General features: G+C 41.1%; 1 protein-coding gene across 1 annotated transcript in view; it reads right to left on the minus strand.

The window, feature by feature from the left end:
* Positions 1-23090, minus strand: part of CSPP1 (centrosome and spindle pole associated protein 1) — a 118618-nt gene that overhangs the window by 88439 nt on the left and 7089 nt on the right. The window contains exons 2-5 of the mRNA XM_040994721.1: positions 18355-18463; positions 16624-16723; positions 1876-1979; positions 1222-1245 (exon numbers count right to left, since the gene is read on the minus strand). Coding sequence (XP_040850655.1) covers positions 1222-1245; positions 1876-1979; positions 16624-16723; positions 18355-18453 — 327 coding nt within the window. The 5' untranslated portion in view covers positions 18454-18463. The remainder of the gene's footprint in view (positions 1-1221; positions 1246-1875; positions 1980-16623; positions 16724-18354; positions 18464-23090) is intronic.

A 23090-nucleotide genomic window follows, 5' to 3' on the forward strand; every position in this document is an offset into this window, starting at 1 on the left:
GTAATCCAACAGTCTAAAAGCCACAAAAATCCAGGAGTGAATTTTAGAAACAATACATAATGCAGGGACCCAGGAAGCTGCACACCACTCCCCACATTCCATATCATTTGCTTTTCTCTTTGCTTTTCTCTTGATAATCCATCACAAGTCAGTTCTTTCATATGCCTTTAAATATTTATGCTCCTTGATCCAATGACTTTTCACAGAAACAATTTCTTTTTGTGATCATCCACCATTACACCTTTAAAATGGCAAATATCTGTTATCAGAGGAAAATTCTGTATCAGAGGAAAACGCCAAACACAATGAGGAACAAGGCCAGAAATTCAGAACAGAACACAAGACAGTTGTACTCAAGGCTTCATCACTGCCTATCATACACAAATTAAGAATCCACTGCTACCTAATCTGGTATCATTCTACATAATTACATCTCACTAATCTCAGAAAGAATCGTATTCTGGTCCAGTTCTGGGAGTGAAGCTAAATGTCTCATGCAAAGAGCTTATCCCCACCTTTTCATTCTGATCTTCCTCTAAGTTACCCAGATTTTACTTACTGCAGAGAATCCCTTACAAAATAACAGCTCCAACTAGGAGGTGTTGCCTCATCATTACATCCTTCTTGCTGCATTTGCCTCTTTCTGAACTATATAAAATAATATTCAAAGCTCTCTGAAAACAGAATTTATGCCAAATCCATCTCCATCTTAAGTCTTTAAAAACCACCAATTTAACACTTAAGAAATATGCAACATTTATTTAAAAAACAATTTTGTAGAAGTGCAAAAAAATTTATTTGCCAATAAGTTAACAAATATAATCCACAACTTTTGGTACAAAAATATCAAAAATCCAAATTCTGACAAAATGCATTTCACACAAATTCAAATATTTTGAATGTCATATTACTGCATTAATTTCATTATGATTAGCAAAATTTAAAACAAAAACTAGCATGCTGAAAGCAAGGATGCAGAATATTCATAGAGCATACAAAAGCAACATAAACAAGTACAAAGCAAAAATCAAAATCAATGATTGCATGTGTCAACTGTCATCCTATTAAAATCAATACAAAATGGTACAATTCAAAAGTTTCAATCACAAATGAAGAGATTTTTTTCTAATTGGTTTGAATCTCATAAATGCAAATGATTGCAAGCAGTTAGACTTTCATTAAAAATAAAAATAAAGTAGAACAGTTTCCAGGCAACCCTACCTTTCTTTTTGCTTGTGTAATACCCTAAAGTCAAGGAAAGAAACCATTGATAAAATGTATTCAGTCAAAGTCCATTTTCACATATGCAAACACTATTACAAAGCAGGAAAAAACTAAAGAGTATCTCAGGATGACTTAGGAACACAACATCTGTTTAAAATACCTTTATAAAGCAAAAGCAAATGATTTTAAAAGTTAGTTCAACCTTTACTTATAATTTGACAGAAGTGCTCTGCTAAACAAAACATAAATTACAAAGCAAAGACTTAGGTGGTCAAATAAATTCATTAACTGAATTTGATAAGCTTAGCTCAGAGGAAAATAACTGGCAACTAGAACTCTATATGCCTTTGTAATTCATGGCTGAAGAGAGTGGAGGAATAGGAAATCATAACTGGCTTACTTTAAACCACAATAAGTTCACAGAAACATGAATCAACAGAAATTATTATGCCACTTATAATGAAAACCCAAGCCCCAAGGTCAGGAGCCCGTGTTACTCAATGGCACTAACGCTGAGCACATGATGCTGTTATCAACATCATACATGCCACTTCACTTTACCACTCAAAATTAACACATGAATAACACTTCTCAAAAAAACCAAAATAACAAATTCTGCAGCTTAACATCCAACTCATTCATTGACCTTACCTGAGTAAGATAGCGCCTGTAATCCTGTCGCAACTCTTCCTTTAGTTTATGTTTCTTCCGTTCATACTCTTCCCCAAGCGGTAAGCTTAATCCATAATCAATTCCTAGAAAGAACACAGCTTAAGTCACAGTTCAAATAAGTCCTAACTCCAGAAACAAAACACAGTAAGAGAAAAACACAATTATACTGATTCTGAGAGTCAGATTTTAAGTTTCTTACAATGTTTCAGTGAGTGACATGCACACAATGGGAAAGGGATCCTTCCCACCTCTCCCTTCCCCTGCCCAGACTAATACTGCTGCTTCTCCTCTTTATCTTTGTGGAACTCCTACTATGCATCTGTACAGAAGTATCTTTATATCATTACCACACATATGTTTATATGAGTATTTTTGGAGGAATTTTATGTTTATGAAAGGTACTTTGTTTTAAATAGTTCTTTTATTTGAAGCAGTGATACAAAGATCTTCCATTTGCTGAATCCTTTCCCAAAGGGCTGCGATGTTTAGGGTTAGGAACCCCTCAGAGCTGTCCATTAACCTTGAACTCCATCTGGGTCTCTGACAATGGTGGCAGAGCACTCAAACTATCTTTCTGGAACCTACCCAGGATGCAATCCCAGCAAGCCGGAATGCAAGCAGAAAAGCTGTGGTTCACACCTGTACTTCACACAGGCTGCAGGAGGCCCAGCAGCGCCTTCCCACTGAGTAACACGCCCCTGCACGCACATTACATCGGTTGTTTCCTGTTTACATGGGCCTTCGTCAGACAGCATCTTGCTTTTTTAAGGACAGCAAAATTAAAGCAAACAAAAAGTCACCACTGCTCCTTCACTTAACTTTCCTTTAGCTTCTATAAAAATACATTAAATATTTTAATCTTTTATCTTAGAAAATTTAATAATGATATAAAATATCTTCCCTATAAAACATGTTTCTGAGAAAAAAATATTAGGGTTGTGTGTTTAAGATGAAATTTCCAAAACATTTAAGAAATAAGCCACCAATTCTGCTTCCATATAATTTATATCAAAAACATACATAAAATTTAGCATTTCAATAATTTTGAGTGCACAACTAAGAAGCTTTACATATACATTAACAATGTTGTGTAACCATCACCACTACCCATCTCCAGAATTGTGTCATCATTCCAAAGAGAAACTCTACAAAGGCATATTAATTTTTAGAGAGAAACTTCAATTTTGAATAGTGTTTCTTACACAAGGACAACAGTAATGACCCTAAAATTTGAAATAAACAAAAATATCACCTGACTTCACACTTCAAATGGGTTAAGCCACCATTTCTAATACCAGCATCCCATATTACAGCACCAGTTCAAGCTTTGCTCAAATTCTGACTCAGATCCCTGGGTCCCTACTACACTTGTGGGAGACCAGAATGGAAGTCCTGGCTCCTGGCTTCATCATGGCCCAGTCCCAGGCACTGTGGTCATTTGGAGAGTAAATTAGCAGCTGGAAGATCTTTCAGTCTTTACCACTTTCACTCTTTCAGATAAAAAAAAAATATTTAAAAAAAATGAGTAAACTTTATGGTATGTAAACTGTATCTCAATAAAGTTTAACACTTTTCACATATTTAACAATAAAAGAGAATGACAAAAAGATATATGGGGCATTTTGTGGCATAGTAGTTAAAACCACCACCTGTGATGCCAGCATCCCATATGGGTGCTAGTTATGTGTCAGGGCTTGTTTCAATCCAACTCCCTGTTAATGAGCTGCAGCACCCGAGGACCGGCCCAAATGTCTGGGCCTGTTACCCACATAGGAGACCCGAACAAAGCTCTGAACTCCTGACTTGCCGGGTCATCCCTGATCTTCACAGCCAGCTGGGGAGTTAACAACAGACGGACGATCTCCCTCCCTCTCTTTTCCCACCCCCTCCCTCCAACTCTGACTTTCAAATGGAACTCCATTTTTTAATCCTAATATTTATTTTAGTCCTAATATACATAAATACATAGTATGTAACACATATTATATATAATGTAGAAGAGAATAGCTTTAAAAAATTATTTCTGAACACAATGAAATTTTACCTTAGATTCAGCTACAAACTGAAATAATTGACTGCCATTTGTAAATTACTAGGAAAATCACCAATTCTGTGTTTTCTTACACAGCTAAATGATGTGAACTTACAGTCGTGTCAGTGCTTTATTACATCACTGAACTAATTTAGAGCAGAAAAGGGCAAAGCAGAAGAACATAAAGAGATATTTACTGTTTTTTTTTTTAATTACAGAACATGAAATTGAACCTTCCACTATGAATGAGCATTGTGGGATTCCTTGATAAACACTTCCAGACTGTTTAATTCCCTGAGGATAAAAAGGTATAATACAGGATTCCACAGGAACATCTCTTCACACAAGCCACCAACTCCCTTCAAAAGACCCGAAGTACTGCAAAAACCTACAATTTTATGTCTCCCAGAAAGGAACTTTTTCATCACAAAGAAATCTAAATCTTAGGTAACACACAGTATTTAAGCCTAAAAATAAAACAGTTTTGATTCTCACATTCAGAATGGAGCCTAACATTATGAAACTCAACTATAAAATCAATGAAGGAAAGCCTCATGCTTTACTCAATTTTATAACATAATTTGTACCCAAGAAACATTTATGGGAGAATGCTACAAAAAAACACAAAGCCCAGAGGAAATGGAAGGAGTAAGAAAAAGGAAATAGAGGATATATTTTTAGCAGGCTGATTATATAAAGGAGGTAACTTGTAACAGTTACATATTTGGTTACATGTGGTCACAATGGAGGTTCTATTGTGTCAAACAGGGATAATGCTGCGAGGATGACACATCCCAAGAGGCTGCGCTTTCCCAGGCAGAGAAAAAGCACTGCACAGCTTCCTGAAAACCTATATATTTATGGGGCATTCCTAGGTGTGTTTCAATTCTACTCGGTGAGTTTATGCATAAAAATGTGAAGAAAGGCACAATTTACTTTCATTTATAAGTGTTCAGATTAGTTTAATTTTATTTAGCAATAGTTATTTGCTTTTCACTATTGATTCAATGCTTATAATTTTCCTAGATTAATAATATTGACTTTCTAAATAAGGCTTACTCAACAACTAATTTTTCACCTTATACCAATATTTAATGACATTAAAGATTAAGCCACAGAAATAAAACTAAGAACCATACAGAGCAATTTTAGAAATCTATTCATTTTTGAGCCTGGCATGATAACCTAGTGGCTAAATCCTCACCTTCATCTGCTGGGATCTCATATGGGTGTTAGTTTCTATCCTGGGTGCTCCACTTCCCATCAAGCTCCCTACCTGTGGCCTGGGAAGGCAGTAGAGAATGACACAAAGCCTTGGGACCCTGTACCTGCACAGGAGACCCAGAAGAAGCTCCTGGCTTCAGATCAGCTCAGCTCCAGCCACCACAGCCACTTGGGGAGTAAACCAGCAGTTGCAGTATCTGTACCTCCTTCTCTCTAAATCTTTTCAATAAAAATAAATCTTTTTTTAAAAAAATCTATTCATTTTTAATGATACACTAGAAATGGCACTTGGATTAACAAACACCTAAGAAACATGGTGGGACTGACTTACTCAGTTGATGTCTTCTGATGGTTCTAGTAGGAAGTAAAACTCTAGTCATTTAAGGTCATTTGAAGTGATGTCACTTCATCAAGCACATCAGTGACCCTAAGATAATTAACAGTATGCTTCCATAACAACTGGAAGTATTTGGTTTTTATGGCAGCTGGGGTCAAATGAAATAACACCAAAAGCATACAGTCTCTAAAATCAATTCACTTCTACCAAAGCACTTATAAACAATATAAAATAATTACCATGAGATTTACTTTTCTTTTCATTATCATAAAGCAGTGTATAAAAATAATAAAGACAGCAGTTATAATAAAAACACCTCATGTAAACCAACAATTTATACATTTGTGATTAATTTAGAAGCTTTGTGTTCTTATCAACCTTAGGGGCCAGGGTTGTGGCACAGTGGGTAAAGCCACAGCCTGAGATGCCATCATCGTCAATGGGTCCCTGCTAGTGGTCATGAGAAAATCAGAGGCACACGGCCCAAGTGCCTGGGCCCCTGCCACCGAGGTGGGAGACCCAGATGAAGCTCCTGGGCCCTGGTTTTGGCCTAACCCAGGAACAGCTACTGCATGTACCTGCGGGGGGGGTCCAGCAGATAGAAGTTCACTCCACATGTTCATGTGCTCTCTGCTAACTCTTTAAATTATGGTTTTAAACTTCGCTATAAAGGCAATACTAAAACGGCCAATTTCTCCTACATAAAAAAAAAAGTGACTACATGGGATCTTGCTTGTTTGAAATAAGATAAATCAAAAACTTAATATGTTTAAAGGAATAATTAAGTTTAACTAAAAATTACGGAATACACCAATGATAGTTTCTAAGACCTTTACGTTAACTGCAAATTTTACCTTAAATCTACAATTTTTACCAAAAACCTAGAGCTCTGGTTTGGTGTTGTTCCTTTCTCACCATTTTTTTTTTACTTAACACTATAATTTTATTTTCTGATAATTCCTTTCCAAATTTGCATTTGAGGATAATTATACGTAAGACAAACTTTAAAAAACATCATACCATATCATGTCAGGTAATAAAAGGGGCCAGCACTATGATGCAGCAAGGTAAGCCACAGCTTAGGACCCCAGCATTCCACAGAGTTCAAGTCCTAGCTGCTCCATATTGAATCCTGCTCCCTGCTAATACACCTGGGAAAGCAGATGATGTCACAACATCGTAGGCCCCTGTTACCCACTGAGAGACACAGACTGAGTTCCAGGATCCTAGCTCCTGCCTGCTCAGGCCCAGCAGTTGCACCCAGCAGACAGAAATTCTCTCATCTCTCTCCATCTTTCTTTTACTGGCTCTTTTCAAATAAAGTAAGTCTTCATTTCTAAGAATAAAATCTCTATCTTACTTTGGTATTTGTAAATTTTTTGTTGGTAGATTTCCAAAATTATGACTTCAGAGCACTGGAAGGATCGATGAGGCGCCTCGGACACAAAAAGTTCCCTGTACCCCGAGAAGCATCATCCTGGGGGTGTAAATTCACAGCCTACAATTCTGCTGGCTCTACTCGTACAACTTTTTGCATGCTCGGCACATATCGAATTGTTAAGATCACATATTGTAAGTAAGGGGTCTTCTGCCTGTGGAAACACATCCTATCACAGTGGATACAAGTCTCCATACTTATGCATGGCCCCCTCTCAAGAAAAACAGCACTGCCTGGTGGCTGAATCTCACACATCCCAGCACACTGTCCAGGTGGGATACAACCTTATTTTCTCCCTACCATGCTGTCCTGTCTTCAATAAAGGTTTTTTTTTTTTTCCTGCTTTTAAATGATTGCTTCTTTCCCTTCTTAAAGCCCTAAAAAATTGTGAACCCAACACGAAAGATAAAAATCTAGTGAATCTTAGAACCTGAATTTTTTTTCTGAATGTTAATCCACAGTATTTTTATTTCAAAGCAATAACAGCTAGAAATGACATATCAAAAAATACCCAAGGATTGTAGGTACAAAATATGGATTCCTGAAGTATGTTAAAGCCAAAGATGAAGAAACTGAAACAGAAATAAAGAAGAAGACAGAAGTACGCGTGAGAAATCCCTAAGAACATCACCAAACTGAATGACTGGCTGCAAGATTCACATGCTAGAGTCACCGCGTTCATTATCACCATTTACTAAGGTCAAAAGAAACAAGAAAAATCAGAAAAAGGAAAACACACAAGGGACAAATTCTAGTTCAAGCTTTAAGGGCTCTTCCCCAGTGGAATCAGACATGATGTGCCTAAGTCCTTAAGCTGTGACAACACATGTAAGACGCTGCCTGATCAGGGAATGTCATTTGAGATGCAATGTCAAGGGTTTTATAGGAGACTACTCACACACACAGGCACCCTTCTGCTGCCACACCCCAAGTAAATAGCAGGTGTTCAGCACAAACCACACAATTCTCTAGTTTAGACACACAAAAGTCACTGTTTAAGGAAAGTTATTTGCCACTATTCAGAAACATTTACCACCTGAGTTCCAGGCACAAGCCAATCTGGCAAGCAGGTCCTTCTGACAACATGATGTGTCGGGCCTACTTTTTTTTTTTAACAATTATCTGTATAAAGAGGAACTAATTAAACGGGATTAAACTCAAAAGAACAGTCCCAGAAACCAAATGAAGAAAAAGCTGAAGAAGGAAATAAGATGTTAAATAAAGCAGAAGTTGAAAAAGCTGAGATTTGACGAACTGGTCATTAAATGTAGCTCTGGGGTGTGCTGTTGGGAGACAGTGCGGGTTAAGCTTCCAATTCAAATGTGGGTATCCTAGAACCAACCTAAAGTGTTGGTTCAAGCCCCAGCTGCTCTTCCAATCCAACTTTTTGTAAATGCATCCAGGAAGACAGCAGAAGACGGTCCAAGCATTTTGGTTCCTACTGCCGACGTGAGAGACTGGACTGTGGTTCCTGGCTCCCGACCTCACCTGACCCAGCACTGGCTGCCGCAGGCATTCAGGGCGTGAGCCAGTAAGTGAGAGGTAAAGTTCTGTGTGTCTCTCCCTCTCTTTCACAGGGATAAATCATTTTGTAAAAATAAAAATATAGCCACATTAGAACTGTTACTGACCTTAATCTTCATGGGTATACACTATAAATGCGTGAACAAAGTTGAAGTGGGATAATCTACAGACATTAAATACAGACACTCCTTTAATCATTTTTCTATAAATAACCAGTACAGTAGTAACCTGAGGAACATGAGATTTATTTTTACTTTTTATAAAATAGGGAGATAACATTTCTACTCTGATGTAACCAGTTTTACTAGTAAACAGAAAAAAATCTTAGACTCAAATGGGAAGAATTTTGATAAAGTATCTGATTTAAAATATATGAAATTGTTGTATAAGTGTCAGATAAAAATAATTCACCTATGCTAGCAACACAAGTCAGAATACACAGGAAAAAGTAAGAAGTTGGTTGGAAGATTCAGGAACAGGCAAGTTGCAATGTCGTCCAACATTCAGTACAACAGAAAGCAAAACCTTTAGCGGAAGAGGGTATTGAAGGTTAGAGGAGTTAAAAAAAAAAATAGAAAAGTCAATTAACAAATAGTACATAGATTTGAGAAAGGTAGCAGAATCACCAGCAGCATTATGGCTCACTTGAGGTTGTATTCAACTGATACTGTGTAACAGGTCAGTTAAAGCGCAGGAGAGTGCAACTGTTGTATCCCCAGAAAATGATGCTGTTTCTTTAGTCTGATATGCCAACTTCCCAAAATGCACCTGGCACATCCAGAACCAAGGCATGTGTTAAGACCCTACCCCTCAATTACAAAGCCAACTGGGGTACTTACCCCTTACCCCCACTCAGTGCACTAAAACATATGACTCTCATCTACCATTTGTGGATTTTCCTTTCTCTCTGGTTGACAGGTAACTCCTTGGCTCCTCACACTGGATATTTCACTTGTGGGGCAGCCCACATTCAGACAAGATAGTAACTTTATTCCCTCACTGAAAAATAAACCATTACTATTTGCACACAACATCAGCCTCTGCTTAGTATTTCCATTTCTGCGAGAGAAAAGACCATCAATTAAAAATTAATACATTCATGGGCCTGGCACAGTAGCCTGGCATGATAAAGCCCTTGCCTTGACCGTGCTGGGATCCCATATGGGGGCCAGCTCATATCCCAGTGGCCCCACTTCCCATCCAGCTCCCTGCTTGTGGCCTAGGAAAGCATCTGAGGACAGGCCAAAGCCTTGGGACCCTGCCCCCACATGGGAAACCCGGAAGAGGCTCCGGGCTTTGGCTCAGTTCAGCTTCGGCCATTGCAGCCGCTTATGGAGTGAATCATTGGACAGAAGATCTTCTCTGTCTCTCCTCCTCTCTGTAAATCTATGTAATAAAAATAAATAAATCTTTAAAAAAAATTATATTCATTAGTAGCACAGTTCAAGTCCTGCCTGTTGTACTTCCAATCCAGCTCCCTTAATGGCTTGGGAAAAGCAATGGTAAACAGCCCATTCACATGGGAGACCCAGAAGAAGCTCCTGATGCCATCTGGCCCAGTGCTGGCCATTATGGCCATGAGAACAGTGAACCAGTTTAGGCAAAGCCTCCCTTATCTCTCCCTCTCCCACTGCAACTGCCTTCCAAATTTTAAAAAAGAAAAATCTGCTTTAAAATTTACATAACCATTGCCCATGTCTCAAATGCTTTGACATGATAGTTACATATTTTCTCCAAAGTCACCTACATAACTGCAGTCAGAGAAAAGCCACAGAATGGGATTATTAGAGCTAGGATCTTGCCCAAAAGGTAAAAGACAAGCAAGCAAGACAAAGAAAGCATAAGGGAGTAAATATAATACTGGATTGTAAAATTCAGGCTGCTGAAAAAAGGAAAAAATGAGGATAAAATGTCATTGGAAAAGGTGTAGACTCAATAAACGGCAGGTCCTAGTAGGGTCAATTTCTTTTTAAATACTTCATGAATTTGTATGTTATGCTTATGCATAGGCCATGCCAATCCCCTTTGCAAGCACAGGTCAACTATTTAGAATAAAATATTTGATGAAGACAAGGTTCAAGAAAAAATTAAATAGAAAGCCATAAAGAATGAAATACCTGGAACTGCAATTCAGTTATTAGTATCAAAGGTCTAGGATAGGACAACTGGAGTGGGTGACTAGCTGACAGAGCGGTGGTCAATATTGAGAAGTTGTTAAGAAACTGAAGAGCTAACGATTTCTTTTTTTAAAAGATTCATTTCTTTTTATTTCAAAGGCAAATTTTATAGAGTTAGAAGGGGAGACAGAAAAAAGACATCTTCCTTCCACTGGTTAACTCTACCAATGGGCACAATGGCTGGAACTGAGCTGATCCAAAGCTGAGAAGGGGAGCTTATTCCAGGTCTCAGACAGGGTTGCAGGGTCTCAAGGACTCAGGCCATCCTCCAATACCTTCTTAGGTCCTAAATAGGGAGTTGGATCAGAAGTGGAGCAGCCAGAACTCAAACCCACCTGTGTGGGTGCCCAATGGGATACCAGCCACTGCAGCTGGAGAACTATCTGGCTATACCACCACAAAGGCCCCAAGATTTTAAGTAATTACAGAAATGTCTTTCAAATTTGTGAAAAACCATAAATAGAAAGGAAATGGATAGAAGAGTCTAACGCTAGTTTCAAAACTGTTGGATTTTAAGGAAGGAAATGCTTGATAATATTCAAGTTACAGAGGGGACTAAAGCATGACATCCATTCCATACCAGGTTAAATACATAGGAACCTATCACAGAATGTGGCACATAAGAAACTTTAACACATTTTAGTTGGTAGCAACAGCAAAAGCAGCAGAACAGTGGATAAAATTGCTTTTCAAAGAAGCATGAAAGGAAATAGCCCAGAACAGGCCATGGAAAGTTTCCCATTGGCAAACATTTGGCATGGGTCGGGGGCAGACAAGGCTGAATCAGTTCACATCATCCACTGGCAAATCCTAGCACCAGAACAGAGTGTGGGTTTAGCCAGGTTCAGTCGTAACAAAAAACCAGTGTACATTATGGAATGCCAAAGGGAGGTTATCTGTACCGGATGTGACCACAGAGCCCAACCAGCACACGTGAGAACCAGGAAGAGAGGGGGCAGAGCCAGCAAGGGAAACATGGGGGTGCTCCCCTGCTGGACAGCTACTTCAACTGGAGAGCGTGAGCTGGGATGGGGGAAGACCAGACTAAGCAGGGCTACAACACCTATGCGCCTCATGTGAACTAGATCAGGGAAAAGCCAGGCTGGGCTAATTGTTCCTACTGATGCAAAAAAAAATTAAGAGTGCGTGAGGGTTGTTTGGGCTTAGTCACAGCATCAGCTGGCAGAAGCTGGGCCCTGGGAGCTAATTCTGTCAAGTTAAATCACAGAACCACCTAGAGAGTGCATAATCTGGGAGTGGGAGTGGCCTACAGGGGAAATAGTGGGCGCCATCCTCTTAGGTTACCACTCCCACCGGACAGCACGAAAACCAGGACAGGGGCTGGGGTGGCTAAACAAAAAGGCACCCAACAACATCTGTGTGGGCTGGATAGTTGAGCTGGTTAGATGGAACTAGGCTTCAATACCCATTGACATGTATGAATGGGATGTGGGACAGACTGGACTAGTCTGCCACATATACTGGCAAACTAGGGTAGGGCAGGCCTGGTGGGGGTTATCGTGGGTCGCTCTGACTAGGCTGCAGCTCCCACTGGTTTATGTGACGGCCAAGTATGTGCTGGGCAGAACCAGGCTGGACTGTAACACCCATTGGTTCCAGTGGAAGTCAGGGCTGAAAACAGAACAATTGCAACCACCAGCAATTGCAACCACCAGCTGATCGGGGTGATGGAGTGTGCTGGGCCCTATACTTGCTAGTACATACAAGAATGTGGTCTGGGAACACCTCAGACAAAGTTTATTTGGGGATCTTCCCAATCGAGCTTCCAGACTCAGAACCCTAACCATGAAAAGACAGAAGACAGAACAAGTCAATCAACCACCTCAGCTATATGTTGGCAGTGAAAAACTGGGCAAATGGAGACCCTAAGATGGACTATGTCAATCAGTGGATTCTTCAACGACCTCATGGTGCTTGGAGTGGTGAGATTGGCAGCAATTCATAACTGGTGAACTATCTAACCACTTGAGCAAGACCCTCGGAGCATGCCCCACATCAGGGACCTGGGGTGGGTGGGAGACTGGGTGTGGTTTCTCCCAAAAATCCCCCCTTTACCTCAGATACATGAAGGAAAAAATGTGGAAATAATAATCTTACCCACTTTCCTGTAGTCCTTGAACCTTTTTACCCTTAATTAACTATGTAAAGATTGTCAAAAATATAATTTTTAAAAAGTGGAAAAAGTAAAAAAATTGCTCTTCAAATATTAGGATCTTTTTAAACTTATCCTGATAGTTTACCTTGTTACACATGTAAGTACCAATAAGTCTATTTTTTAGAAAATACCACACAAACCTACTAGCACATGGAGACTTCCCATTTTCGAAAGCAAAGCAAACTATACTTCTGAAAGTGAGGACTAATACACACACAGCAAGAACACAATCTTAGACACACTGCTCACTGAATTTATACTCAAGTAATCAAAATTCTTCTAGAACATTCCTAAATGTGGTTGAAGAAATTGTTACAAAACCTCAAACCTAATCCACTCATTAGACATGCAGCAAGTCAATTACTGACAGTAAGGCAGAGAGATAGGAGAAAGTAGCTTTTCTACAACATTTAGAGCACTTATAATTCAATACCTGGATTTCCCAAAGGATTAAAGGCAGTGTGTCTCACATTTTATAGTGGAAGTTGATTAACTAACCAGTGTGTATGGGGGCCGCTGCTTGGCCCACAGAGCACAAAATCATCCCTTGATTGGTCAGTGGTAAGATCTCAAATGCTTACTTTGAAATAGCAAAGGTGGGCTATTATCTAAGGCAGGGATGGGGCAAGTCAAATTTGTGGACAACATCACTTAGTCTGGCCCTGCCAAGGCAACCACAAGCCAGAATTCAAATAAATCTACAGACTGGTTTTTAAATTAATAACTTTGTATGGTAATGATGTTATGAATATCCAACTGGACCCGGCAGAAAAAGAGTTCCCCACTCTTAAGGTCTATGGGGATTACTGTGTTTGAGGCCTATAAATTCCCTCCAAACTGTTATCGTTTCTTTTAGAGTTAGGGTCAGGGTTGGGGTCAGGGTCAGAATAGAGGCAGGCATTAACACTAAACACAGGGGCAATACGCATCTTGCGATGACAGGATCTGGGCTCTTGGCTTTACCTTTGGGTCATTCCCTTAATTTAATGAGTTAATCTTTACAGAGGAACTGCAAAGTAGAAGACGGATACTGAGGTCTGAAAGTCTGCATCACAGCTATCTGAGATGGGGCTAAGCTTCAGAATACAACTAGAGACTTCTAGAACCTCAGACGATACATTTGTTTCTCCCTCAATACCTCCCCCTCCCCAATGTCAAGAAGTATTCAGATTTATCAGTGAATATGTGTTATACCTGTCCTTGAACCTCAAAAATAATCTTGTACTCTTTCAAAGTCTATGAAATTCAGTAGGCAGCTGTGCAACGATTCATGGATTTTAGTTACTATGTGCTATTCCACCAAACAAATGTAACAATTTTTATATATTCTCCCACTAATGGACATGAGTTTTCTCCTTCTGTTTCTTGTGCATGCCTTTCTCTTGGCTATAAACCTATGAATGGAATTACTGGGTCATTGTATAAGGTCACAGGGCTTAAGAGACATGAACAGACCTGGTTGGGGAGCTAAGGGCACACCCTGGCTGGCTCAGAATTCCCATGCTGAGCACGAGGGCCGGAGTGGGAGCTGTGGTCTGGTCTGGACATGATGCAGCCTCCCTCGGCATGAGTGTGGACTGGGTCTGGAATGCACTAGACTGGACTAGACTCCAGTACCCACTGGTATTCATGAAAGCCAGGGTGGGTGTAGAATGAGCAAAGCCAACTCTCAGATCCCACTGAACCACGTGAGAGTTGTCTGGGCATGGACTAGGTGTGGCTGGGCTGAAACACCCAACAGTTAGAACCGGAAAGGGTATGGGCCAATTGGGCAGGACACCATTCTGCCAGGACAAGAAGTGGGCCAAGTTGGACTGGGCCAAGGACCTCCTGGTGTATGCCAGATCTTCCACTGGGAGGAGACCCAATAGAGGAGCTTAGGGAATGCCTCTGACAGGACGCAGTCCCTACAGGTGAACGCAAGAATCAAGACAGACAGCAGCCCAAATCAAGCCAGGTTACAGTTCCTACTGGCGTCATGTGGGTCAGGTCTGGGGGCAGGCCAGGCTAGGCCAGTTCATAACACCCACTGGCACATCTGAGAACCAGGTTGGGGTGCAGCAGGAAACAGGTCAGCTGGAACTAGGAGCAGGCTAGACTGAGCCAGGCTGAAGCACCTGCCAGTGGATGCCAAGGTGAGGCAAGCAATGCCAGTCTGGGGACAGTAGGTGCCGGCTTCCATGAGATCCAGGGGATGGAGGATCTGTGGGATCTTCAGCCTGACTATGAGGGAGGAGCTGGGTCAGTGAGTCCCAGGAGTAGGGGCTCCAGTGGAGCCCAGGTCGTATGTCCTGGGTCCTCTGGCCGGCCTCCAAGGTGGGTGCTGAATCCATAAGCCCCAGAGGGAGGGTGTCTGATGGGACCCGGGTCACCTTGCCTGGATCCTTGGGCCCACCTGCACAGTGGGTGTTGGGTCCTTGAGTTCCAGGGCTGAGGCACGTGGCAGGACCTGCGTGATCTAGGACCTTTGGCCCACCTGCAAGATGGACGCTGGATCCTTAAGCCAGCGCAAATCACCTAGCCCAGGTCCTTGAGCCCACCTGTGCGCTAGGTGCTGGGGCCATGAACTTCAGGGGTGGGGGCTCCAACAGGGCCCAGATCACCTGGCCCAGGCCCTTGAGACCACCTACACAGTGGGTGTTGGTTCACGAGCCACAGGGATGGGGGTTCTCGTGGGGCCTGGGTCATCTGACCCGGGACCTCTGGCCCACCTGCGAGGTGGGTGCTGGATCCATGAGCCCCAGCTGGGGAGGGGGGCGGTGGGGCTCAGGTGACCTGGCCCTGGGCCTTGGGCCTGCCTATGCAGTGCATGCCAAGTCTGTGGGATCCAGGGACTGGGAAGGCTGGCAAGTCGCCTGACCCGGGTGCATGAGCCCACCTGTGAGAACTAATCCTCCTCAGTGTAAAGGACAGAGTGGTAAACAGCAGGTCTTGGTGCACACGGAGGATATGGCAATCCTTTGGGGCCTAAAGAGCATATCTGGTACCATAGCAGAAAATGGAGAACAGAACATACTGGACAACTATCCCAGCCAAATGCTGACAGCAAATATCTCAACGAATGGAGACTGTAAGGTTGACACAGCCAATGGACAATGGAAGAGATTCCTCATCTACAGATTGATGATATAGACAGCATTTCAGAACTATCACATCTACCTGGGCAAAACCCTCAACATACATGTCACATCAGGACCCTGGGTTTATATGGGGGGTGTTTCCCCCACCCTGGGTACGGGGGTGGTTGGAAGGCTAGGTACAGCTTCTCCCCCTCCCCCAAGAAATGGGAAGAAATAGAAAGTTTGGCAACAATGATCACACCCCTTTTCCCTAACCCTGGATCTTTCCCACCCTGATCAACTATGAAATCATCTAAAAAATTTTTTAAGAAGCATTAAAAATTTTCAAATCAAACCATACAATTACAATTGTAATATGGTCATCAATAACTAAGACAGTCTTCAACCAAGTATCACATGTTCATACTTTAATTTCCTTGATTTTTAAACAAAGCAAATTCACCATTTTCATTCAACAAATATTTTTCTCCTCTCACTCTCTCATACACACATGCACAATTCTTAGCTATCTTATATACGTAGCTATGACTGTCACCAACTGTAACCAAAACAGTCAAAGCAGTAGCATATAACAGGATGAGGTTCCCAAAAGTTGTATCTTAAATCTAGCACATTTAATTAGTTCCAAGAAGGAAAGTTGTTGGGATTCTAAAGAAATATTTTTCTGACAGATAAGTCTCTTTCACAACAGCCTATTAAGAAATATCTCAAAATCAGTTTAGCAACTATAGTGACGTACCTAAGGAACCCTTGGTTTGTTGACTATTTGGTGGTATGTTTTCCTTAGCCATGGAGATTAATATTTTACTGTTTTCAGAAAGCTTCTCTGATGTCTTTCCCTGTAAGAGACATAATTTTACAAGAGTACAGGTAAGAAAAACCACAAAATATATAATCCGTCTCAAAATTTTTACCCAAAAATCTTGACAAAATTATATGGTACATCAGAAGAAATTCATGTGCTGAGGAATTAAACAAAGGTATTTAAACACTATAACTACTCTAAAATTCACTTACCAATTGTTCATTGAGTTTCTAACAAGTATCAGACACCATTTTTAGGCATTACAAAAATATGAATGTTTTAAAAATAAAAATTTCTGCTATCACGGAGTTTATAAACTACTGGAGAAACAAGTAATAAACATAACTAGATTATGTAATATGTAAAATATGACATTCAAGGATTATGAAGAAAAAATAGAGCAAGGTATGAAGTATAGAGCAAGTCTAGAGATCGCTATTTAAAGCGAGAGATAATAGGAGTTGTGACTACCACTTTCTATGCAAGCATCCCACATGAGTGGCAATTTGAGTCCTAGCTGCTCCAATTCTGATCCAGTTTCCTAATGTACCTGGGAAAGCAGCAGGCGATGTTTCTAGCGCTTAGGCCACTGCAACCCACAGAGGTGCTCTGGCCTAGCTAGGGGCAATTGCAGACTTTTTGGGGGAAGGAACCAGCACATGAAATATCCCGGCATCTCTCTATCACTCTCTCAAAATAATTAAAATGAAAAGTAATGATATTAAGCTTTATTCAATTTATGTTCTGCCGTCTACATAACTCCAAACAGTGTAAACTGGCACATTAGCAGTAACTAATAGCACAGACTTTGGAACTGGTGGAACTGGATAGAGGTTCCACTTTTAAATCTACCATTACATGGACATTAAATTACTTAAATTCATTTGAGTCTCATTTTCCTGACCTGTGAAACAAAAAAATTCTACCTACTTCATAAGATTATGGTAAAAAGAAGACACATGCCAAGTCCTTGGTTACCCAGGAAGGTAACCTAGACCAGTAATTCAGAAAAAGCACTGGAATCACATCAGAACGCCAAGGATCAAAGACCAGTTTGTCCAACTTGGGCTCAACACTTGACTTTCTCATGCCTTAGTTCATTCATCTGGAAAATTACAGTAACTGCAGTTACCCCACAGTTCACAAGGAAACATAACTTAAGATCATGCCATGAAGTTTACACTCAACACTAGCTATGCAAGTAAAATAACTTTATATTTAAGGTGACATCATTTATCTTCTCCACTGGGATAAATCTGCCCAGGACAAATGCTAATAAACTAGATGAAAACACTGAGACAACAGCTAAAACAGACTGTCTTGAGAAAACCAACACATATGGTTATTCTCATTATGACGGACCATATGGCAGAGACACACTGACACACAACACCTTACACATACGAAACCTATGACAATCATTTTTAACAAATTCACATTTTAAAAGAATAAACAACTCAAATTCAACCCTGTAGAATTTTAAATAACTCAAATGTTTAATACAACATGAACACTTGATATTTTGCTTTATATTCCAGATCTTTGTACTAGAGTAAGTCTTTTAAAAACATTCTCACTCACAGAACAGGATCATTTGCATTTATACAGGAGTGATTTTCAGAGATAATGTAATAAAACGTGTTAGAAGAAAATCAGGAACTTTACCTTCATTTCCATATAAGGTGGATCACGTTCCAACTCAGCTCTGTCTTTGGCCAATTTGGCTTTTCGCTCTTCAATAAATTCATCCAGCTTATCAGCCATTTTGTAAATTCTAAAGGAAAAAATAATTCTTCAGTGAACACAACTGTACTTCAGTATTTTTGGTCAAATTCTTAACACGCATCTTAACCTACTTAATCTCACCTATCAAGCTGAGAATTTCAAAACTAATTATACTTAATCAATGGTGTGTGTGCCTGCAGCAGGTGTTGTGGCATTGTGGTCAAGCTGTCATCTGCCTACTCTGGTTCAGGTCCCAGATGCTCCACCTTCTAATCAGGTTCCCTGATAATGGTATGGGAAAAGCAGTACTAGAGGGCCAATGCCATTGGAGCCTCTGCCACCCACGTGGCAGACTCAATCAATCTCCTGGCTTTGACCTGCACCAAGTCAAGCACTGTAGCCATCTGGGGAATGAACCAACATGTGATAGCTCTTGCTTTCTTTTTCTCTCCCTATCTTTCCATCTCTTCCTCTGTAACTCTTTCAAAATTAATTAATCTTGTGAATACTTAAAAAAATATATATGAACTGCCTGCCTGCTTCCTAAAGTCTGCTCTAAAATTTACAACAAAGTTTAAAAATCTCAAGAGAGGGTCTAGCATGGTAGCCTAGTGGCTAAAGTCCCCGCCTAGCACACGCTGGGATCCCATACAATAGCCTGTTCTAATCCCTGCAGACCCACTTCCCATCCAGCTCCGTACTTGTGGCCTGGGAAAGCAGTAGAGATGGCCTAAAGCCTTAGGACCCTGTACCCATGTATGAAACCCAGAAGCAGCTCCTGATTCCTAGCTTTGGATCAACTCAGCTCTGGCCGTTATAGTCACCTGGGGAGTGAATCATTGAATGGAAGATCTTCTTCTCTGTCTCCTCCTCTCTGTATACCTGACTTTGCAATAAAAAAAAAAAAAAAAAAATCTTTAAAAAAAAACAAGAAAAAAAAAAAACTACCAATCACACACAACCCAAAAGAAAAGCAAAAGCAATAAAGTTTTGAATTCTTCAAGCACCTGCTTTAAGGAAAAAAAGAAAACCACACAGAAACTAAAAAACCAAACACTATTTGGAGATGCTTTCTAATTCATAAAGTTACAAAAACATTTATGCAGTCTTTGCTAATTCGTATTCTTAGTACTTTTACCACCGCTTCCCTTATTCCTTGTAAGTACAAGGCCATTTTCCACAGACCCACAATTTTAATTATTAAAGAGAATTACATATATTGTAACCTTCTGCCTCCTTATTTTTAGTGTGTATTTTCTAGGAATTAGGTCATTTTTTAAAACTGTTTTAATATACAGTATTTTTTTTAAGATTCATTTTATTTTATTATTGGAAAGACAGATATACAGAGAAAGTAGACGGGCAGACCTTCCTTTAGATGATTCAATCCCCAAGCGGCCACAACAGGGGGAGCTGCACCAACCCAAAGCGCGGAGCCAGGAGCATCTTCCAGGTCTCCCACGCTCCCAAGGCATTTCGACTGCTTTCCCAGGCCACAAACGGGGAACTGGATGGAAGCAGGGCCACCAGGATTAGAACCAGCACCCAAATGGAATCCCGGCATGTGCAAGGAAACGACTTTTAGCTGCTAGGCTACTGTGTTGGCCCAATTTAATCCCTTAATACTGATTACAGTTGAGAAGGATGCATACATATGTAGGCCCCTGATTAGGGTGGGGAGGGACAGGGTTTGGAGAAAGCTGGGTGGCATAAACGTTTCATCATTTTCTTCTCCAGTGTCTGCAAGGAGGAGGGAAAGAGAGGGCACCACTCTGCTGTCAACTACATTAGCAAAACAGGGATAAGGGACGGTAATTTAATGACACTTTACAGATTTCAATGTGGAGAAGAATGTTCCAAGAATGTACCTGAATGATTTTAATAGTTCTGAGACATTGTCAACTTCACTGCACCAGGGTTGAAAAAATCTTCCCAAGGTCTATTGGTCCATTCAATGCATCCACAGCACAGAATCAGTCACTTGCACAGCTTGGTGAACCGTGCAGCCTGTGTTCTGCTTCCTAACCTGATGAGGCGGTAGACATCACCTGCCTGTCTAGATGAGCTACTCCCACTTCCCCTACGTACATCTGAGCATGTCTACTCCACCGACTACTCCATGATGTCTACTCCATCAGCAACAGAGCGCCCAGTCCCAATACATGCACTCCAAGATCAGACTACATATTTTGTGGTTTTCTTTGAGGCCAGGGTTGGAGTCTAGAAGTCCAGTTGCGAAGTCATCTAAGAAACCTAACCTGGGGCAGGGACCCCTTACTTCCACTGCTGCGGTGCCTAGGTGGGCCGGCATGTTGGCTCAACTGGCGAATCCGCCACAATATCCCACGTGGGCACTGCTTGGCGCACTGGCTGCTGCACTTCCCAGCCAGTGTTGCTTGTGGCCCTGGGGAGCAGCAGAGGACGGCCCTAAGACTTGGGACCCTGCACCCACATGGGAGACCCAGAAGAGGTTCCTGGTTCCTGGCTTCGGATCGGCGAAGAACCGGCTGCTGCACTCACTTGGGAAGTGAATCATCAGATGGAAGATCTTTCTGTCTCTCCTCCTCTATGTATATCTGACTTTGTAATAAAAATAAATAAATCTTAAAAAAAAAAAAAAGAGTGAACCGGCAGATGGAGTTTCCCTAAAACAAATCTTTAAAAAAAAAAATCTAAAAAAAAAAAGTGGGTAGATGTTGGTCCAGCAATTAAGATGCTCACATCCCTGTAAGAGTGCCTAGATTCAAGTCCTAGCTGAACACAACTTCAATTTCCTGCTGATGGACATTCTGATAAGGAACAAACCATAGCTCATGTCTGGGTTCCTCAAACCCACGTGGAGACCAGGAAGAAGCTCCAGGAACCTAGCTTCCGGATCAGCTCGGCTCCCGCCATTGTGGCAATTTGGGGAGATGGAAGATCTTTCCATCTGTCTTTCTCTCCGTAAATCTGATCTGCCTTTCCAGTAAAGATAAATAAATCTCTTTTTTTATTATTTTTTTTTTATTGGAAAGGCGGATATACAGAGAGGACAGACAGAGAGGAAGATCTTCCGTCCCATGATTCACTCCCCAAGTGAGCGCAAGAGGTCGATACTATGCCGATCCGAAGCCAGGAGCCTCTTCCGGGTCTCCCACGCGGGTGCAGGGTCCCAAAGCTTTGGGCCGTCCTCGACTGCTTTCCCGGGCCACAGGCAGGGAGCTGGAAGGGAAGCGGGGTTGCCGGGATTAGAACCGGTGCCCATATGGGATCCCGGGGGTGCAAGGCGAGGACCTTTAACCACTTGCGCCACCGCGCCAGGCCCAAGATAAATAAATCTTAAACTATCACATTAGCAAAACATATTCCAAACCAATAAAATATATTTGCCATTTTTAATTTTTCAATTATCATAAATGGTAGTGAAAATTCAGAGCAGTCCTACAAGTTTAAAAAAATCACTTAAAATAGTTTCCCTAAAAGTTTTATTTCTGATAGAAATAAAAAATGCAAATATTTTAACTACAGGATTTTACACAGAATTTTAGCAAAAATGTCATTAGTCTTATATTAAAAAAAGAAAAAAAGGCAAACAACAAATAAACAACCTTAAGAAGCTGCTTCTAGGAGCCAGGACTGTGTGACCACGGGTTGAGTCTCTGGCTGTGAAGCCAGCAGTCCATAGGGGTAACATGCTCCTCCACCTTCAATCCAGCTCCCAGGAAAAGTAGCAAAACACAGCCCAGATGCTTTGGCCCCTGCCACCCTACTTGACAGGCCTGAATGAAGTTCCTAGTGCAGACTGAGTCACTGTGACCATTTGGAAAGTGAACCAAACAACAGAAGATCTCTTTCTGTGTCTCTAACTCTGACTTTCAGATAAATAGATAAATCCTTTAAAATTAAATAGAGCCTCTTTTACACTGAAGTAGCAGTCATCAACATGTCCATTTAAATGTTAGCCAGATTCTCACAGCATTCACTCTTACATGTAGATACTTGCATTTCTCTTTAATACCAAAATTTAGCATCAGTTATCATAACTCCAGAAGTATTAACTATAACCATGGTAATAAAACATTCTAAGCAATAGAAGTGACAAAATAGTATCTGCCAAAATGTATTATTTATCAGACACAGATTATTTTTTTAAGGATTTATTTATTTTTACTTGAAAGGCAGAGTCAGAGGGAGAGACAGAGAGATATCATCCACCCACTGGTTCACTCTCCAATGACTGTGACAGCAAGTGCTGGGCCAGTGTGAAGCCAGGAGCTTCTTTTAGATCTCCCACGTGGGTGCAGGAGCCCAAGCACTTGGGCTGACTTCCTGGGCTTTCCCTGGCCCAACAGCAGAAAGCTGAATGGAAGACAGGAACTCAGACCAGTGCCCACAAGGAACGTTGGCGCGCAGGTGCGCGTAGGACACCACAACGCCAGCCCCAGAGACAAATGCTTTCATCACATCTAAGTGTGTCCTATTCTGATAACACTTGAATTCAGGACGGGCGTTTCACACAGTATCAATATACTACTTGAGACACTGAAATCCCATAGAGTCCTAGCTCCCCTCCCCATTCCAGGGTCCAGAAGCAGACGGGGTTTCTGACACCCATGTGAGAGACTTGCATTAGGTTCCTAGCTTGAAAGCCACTAATAAACTTCCTCTTGCTAATAATCTCCAATCAACAACCAGTA

The sequence above is a fragment of the Ochotona curzoniae genome, unplaced genomic scaffold (assembly GCF_017591425.1).
Source record: "Ochotona curzoniae isolate NIBS_2020 unplaced genomic scaffold, NIBS_Ocur_1.0 contig_1071, whole genome shotgun sequence".
Taxonomy (NCBI): domain Eukaryota; kingdom Metazoa; phylum Chordata; class Mammalia; order Lagomorpha; family Ochotonidae; genus Ochotona; species Ochotona curzoniae.